Here is a 5,196-nt window from a genome sequence, read left to right as displayed (position 1 = left end):
GCTTGTGTGACCCAGGCAGGAAAACGTCTAATGTCATTACTGTCAGGATTGATTGTGTTTAGCTGGGGTATCAAGAACTTATTGTTAACAGAAAGCATAAGGGACAGTAACGATTGATCAAAATACATCTTTGTTTTAGTCGGCTGTGTTTTATTCAAATTAAACTGCAAGGACAGCGTAAGTTGCTTAGGCATCCCACACATCTGCAAGAAATGTATTTCAGGTTATGCAGAAATGTAAGCGGGGTACATATGGATGTAAATTTATATGTAAGTTTAAATTTATGTTTATTAAAAAGGATCTAAAAAAAAACTCTGCTTATAGAATGACGCAATGTATGCATTTTAATATAAAATGCAAGTTCGCATTTAGAATTATTTGACAATGCCTTTAACATGGCATTTAACATTTTTACACTTCTGTTTGTGTGTTTAGTGCTGGCGTAGGGCGAACAGGAACCTACATAGTGCTGGACAGTATGTTACAACAAATCAAAGAACAAGGCACAGTTAACATTTTGGGCTTCCTCAAGCACATTCGCACACAACGTAACTTTCTTGTTCAAACAGAGGTAAGCAAGCGGCTATTAAAATTATTTTTTGTTAGTGTCCCACCATGTTGTTTTTCAGTTATTACAAGTTAATATTAAAGGCATAGTTCACCTATCTTATGCTCTTACAGGAGCAGTACATTTTTACCCATGATGCTCTAGCAGAGGCCATTTTGAGTCAAGAGACAGAGGTGCCATCAAGTCATATTCATCGATATGTCAATGACCTCCTGACACTAGGGCCCTCATGCAAGACACGGCTTGAAAAGCAGTTCAAAGTAAGTTTATGAGCGATTGTTCAAAAGCAAAGCAGTAATGATACAATACATAATCTGCATGCCATGTGATTGCAGATGGTCTGCCAGACGAATGCCAAACACGACGACTATAGCAGCGCAATGAAAGAATGCAACAGAGCAAAGAACAGGAGCTGCTCGCTTATACCTGGTGGGTTAAAACAACTGCTGCTTTATTAAAGGTCCACTGTGTAGATTTTAGTGGCATCTAGTGGTGAGACTGTGAACTGCAACCAATGCCTCAATCCGCAGCTCACCCCTCCCTTTCGAAATGCATAGAGATGTTTTGTTTTTTGTGTCCGCAGTGGAGAAATCCAGAGTTTGTTTGTCCACATCAGTGAGAGAAACATCCGACTACATCAATGCCTCATATGTCATGGTGATATACATAGCTGTATATTCAATATTTAATAGCAAATTAATTTATACATCATTCATTCGTTTAAACACGTGTTAATGTTTGATCAGGGTTATCAACAGAGCAAAGAGTTCATCATTACCCAGAATCCTTTGCCTGGCACAGTAAAGGACTTTTGGAGGATGGTATGGGATCACAACATCCAGGTCATTGTATCATTACAGGATACGGTTAGTACATGTTATTGATCTACTTCATATTTTGGATACAAATATAATCCAAAATTCTGAATGAAGTAATTCATCTTTCTTTGTCTTTCTGTCCCTCATTATCTTAATTTTTTTAGACAGAAAACAGTGAGCCAATCATATTCTGGCCTGTAGGAGATAAGCCAATCAGCTATGAGACCTTCACAGTCACATTAATAGGGGAGAGCCACGTGTGCCTGTCCAGTGAGGATATGTTGATAGTGCAGGATTACATCTTGGAGGCTACACAGGTAAAATATATAATATGCTTATATGTACTGGCCAGCCAGTCGGATATAATGGCTATTATTAGAAACAGAAAGAGGATCAATATGAGTTTAACCCATAATGCACAAAGATAAAGGTAACATGAAATAATCGATTCAGGAGGAGACGTAAATTTAAATTAAGCTATGTGCGTCATTTCACCAGAATCATGTAAGGCAACAGGAATACGGACATCTGTTTTTAGGATTGATTTGGGGAAATTATTAGGAAGAGCAAATGGCTGCTGACGAAAGCCGGGGTTGAGTTAAACAACAGCAGTTCTTAACACATCTGTCGTGTTTCACACCCTCAGCATCGAGCCATCTGTAACTGAGGAAAGTGCTGTGGTGATGCCACCACACATACCTGATAATAAACACATGCGCATATTCATTAATTTCTTCTCCTCTTTATGTGTTTAGGATGACTTTGTTCTAGAAGTAAGACATTACCGGGCACCACGCTGGCCCAATCCAGACAGTCCTATCAGCAACGTCTTTGAGCTTATCAACATCATCCAAAAAGAGTCCAGCTCCAAAGACGGACCCACAATTGTACAGGACGAGTAAGTTGTCCTTGCACCCCGGCTTTGAGGAGATTTACAGAGTATCTGAATATGCAGACAAGGTTTCAGAACAGAGCTAATGTATGCTTTTCAAAATATAGTAAATATATTCAGCTACCAAAACAACATTGTGAGGGACTAAACTGAAACATGAAAATTGAATGTGCAGAATGTGCAAGTTAAGCTTCACAGTTTTACTATAATAAAAATGGTTAATTTTTGTAAGGGTTGTAAGGGGAAGTACAGTATATATTATATAGGGCTGTAACGATTAATCGTGCTAATGCGCGTTTTCTCAGTGAATTAATTTTAATGAATTAAAGCAACACTGTGTAGTTTTTTTACCTTTAAATAATGTCTCTAAAATTATTTCAGTGATAGAACAACTTTTAACTGGACAAATTGTACTGTTGCTGCAACCTGAGCAGCCTCCTAGCTGCTACAAGCACACTCTGAAAGTGGTGGTGGAGGGTAGAGCACACAGCCCCACCCCTCCCCCTGCCTGCAGAAGAGTGTCTGATACCAGGCACTGTTGCGCTTTTCAACCACATGGGGGAGCTGTAAGTCATTTTTACATGGAAACTACATAGTGTTGCTTTAAAATGCTGTAGTACACGCACAAGCTGTGCATGAAACACAGATATGTAGCTTTACGATTCAGAATTGATTTCAAACAGGCATTTTAATGGGACACACGATTAAGCGTTACAGCCCTGCTGTAAAGTATATATTATACTGTACTTCCCTTAAAAACCCTTACAAAAATGAACCTTTTTTTATTACAGTAAAACTGTAATAACCACGGTTTTATTATAGTCAAACTGTTGTAACCACGGTTTCATTAGAGTTAAACTGTAGTAACATGTTTTATTACAGTAAAAATGTGGTTATGTTTTATTAGAGTAAAAGTGTGGTAATCATAGTTTTATTACAGTAAAAATGTGGTTATGTTTTATTAGAGTAAAAGTGTGGTAATCATAGTTTTATTACAGTAAAAGTGTAGTAACCATAGTTTTATTACAGTATAATTGTAGTAACCATGTTTTTATTAGGGTAAAAGTGTAGTAACCATAATTTTATTACAGTAAAAGTGTAGTAACCATGTTTTTATTACAGTAAATGTGTAGTAACCATGTTTTTATTACAGTAAATGTGTAGTAACCATGTTTTTATTAGAGCAGAAGTGTAGTAACCGTAGTTTTATAACAGTAAAAGTGTAGGAACATAGTTTTATTACGGTAGAAGTGTAGTATTCATAGTTTTATTATTACAGTAAAAGTGTAGTAACCATGTTTTTATTACATTAAAAGTGTAGTAACCATGTTTTTATTACAGTAAAAGTGTAGTAACCATGTTTTTATTACAGTAAAAGTGTAGTATTTATAGTTTTATTACTGTACAGTAAAAGTGTAGTATTTATAGTTTTATTACTGTACAGTAAAAGTGTAGTAACCATGTTTTTATTAGAGTAAAAGTGTAGTATTCATAGTTTTATTACGGTAGAAGTCTAGTATTCATAGTTTTATTACAGTAAAAGTGTAGTAACCATGTTTTTATTAGAGTAAAAGTGTAGTAACCATAGTTTTATTACAGTAAATGTGTAGTAACCATGTTTTATTAGAGTAGAAGTGTAGTAACCATAGTTTTATTACAGTAAAGTGTAGTAACCATTTTTAATAACAATAAAAGTGTAGTAGCCATAGTTTTATTACAGTAAAAGTGTAGTAACCATGTTTGTATTACAGTAAAAAATGTAGTAACCATGATTTTATTATAGTAAAACTGTAGTAACCATGTTTTTTGGTGTATTGTTTATTCTTTGTAAAACATTTACTACAAAAACTATGATTAAACTGTGGTTGCTATTTTTGCTGCACTGCCAAAAATGATTTTAAAAAAAAAACATTTCTTAGTATTTTTTTCTTGTTTTCAGTAAAAATATCTAAAAATTCTTAAATTAAGATGCTTTTTCTTGATGAGCAAAACGACCCAAGAAAATAAGTCTAGTTTTTAGATCAAAAATATAAAATGTAAGTGATTTTGTGCATAAAACAAGCAAAAAAAAATTGCCAATGAGGTAAGCAAAAAAATCTTGAACATTTTTCACTAAATTCAAGAAAAATTCATGCACAAAATCAGTTAAATTTTATATTATTGGTCTAAAAACTAGACTTATTTTCTAGGGGTATTTGCTTATCAAGATAAAGCATCTTATTTTTTGCAGTGTGTTTGTGGTTTTTCATTTTATGTCAAACCAGGGGGAAACAGTATATACTTTTTGCTTTTTGTACGCAAATTGGGACGGTGCATCTCTTTATAACCAGCCAACCAAACACATAAATGGATGGGAAGCTTAACCTAATATTGACCCACAACTGACAGTAGCGTTTGATGTTAAAATGTTGGTAAGAGTTTTGTGCTAAGCTATCTCTTGTATTTTAATGTATATCTGCAGACATGGTGGTGTGACTGCTGGAACGTTCTGTGCGCTTTCCATCCTCAAACAACAGCTTGAGTCTGAGAGCGTGGTGGACGTCTACATGGTGGCCAAGATGATAAACCTCATGAGACCTTGCGTCTTCACTGACATTGTAAGGCTTTAGCTCACTCTTCTTTTCTTACAAGCATTTTATATTTGGAAAGAAATATAAAAAATATAATTGAAAAAAAAATATATATATATTGATTCAATGATCAACTCAATAGGGAACCATTTGCTTAAATAAAAATTTTAGCACCTTTAAATTGAAAATTTTGTTGCTTAATTGTAATAACTGTTAGCTGGAGTCGCCAACAAATGTGGAAAATTAAACGTCGTAAATGCTAAAATTGTTCTGAGGTGAAATTACTCAAGATTCACGAGGGAAAATTAACATTTGAGAGGTTTTGTGTGGTCTTGTATTTTTGGACAG

At 34.6% G+C, this 5,196-nt stretch overlaps 1 protein-coding gene across 3 annotated transcripts in view; it reads left to right on the top strand.

Moving 5' to 3' along the window:
• ptprz1a (protein tyrosine phosphatase receptor type Z1a) overlaps window positions 1-5,196 on the top strand; it is a 70,411-nt gene that overhangs the window by 63,370 nt on the left and 1,845 nt on the right. For all 3 annotated transcript variants that reach the window (XM_065292018.2, XM_065292019.2, XM_065292017.2), the window contains 8 exons: window positions 436-571; window positions 682-828; window positions 904-997; window positions 1,152-1,225; window positions 1,315-1,434; window positions 1,551-1,703; window positions 2,142-2,284; window positions 4,740-4,875. In XM_065292018.2, the coding sequence (XP_065148090.1) occupies window positions 436-571; window positions 682-828; window positions 904-997; window positions 1,152-1,225; window positions 1,315-1,434; window positions 1,551-1,703; window positions 2,142-2,284; window positions 4,740-4,875 (1,003 nt within the window). The remainder of the gene's footprint in view (window positions 1-435; window positions 572-681; window positions 829-903; window positions 998-1,151; window positions 1,226-1,314; window positions 1,435-1,550; window positions 1,704-2,141; window positions 2,285-4,739; window positions 4,876-5,196) is intronic.

This window comes from Paramisgurnus dabryanus, chromosome 23 (genome assembly GCF_030506205.2).
Source record: "Paramisgurnus dabryanus chromosome 23, PD_genome_1.1, whole genome shotgun sequence".
NCBI lineage: Eukaryota > Metazoa > Chordata > Actinopteri > Cypriniformes > Cobitidae > Paramisgurnus > Paramisgurnus dabryanus.
The sequence above is the reverse complement of the archived record's forward strand: the minus strand, read 5'-3'. Positions and strand labels throughout refer to the sequence as shown.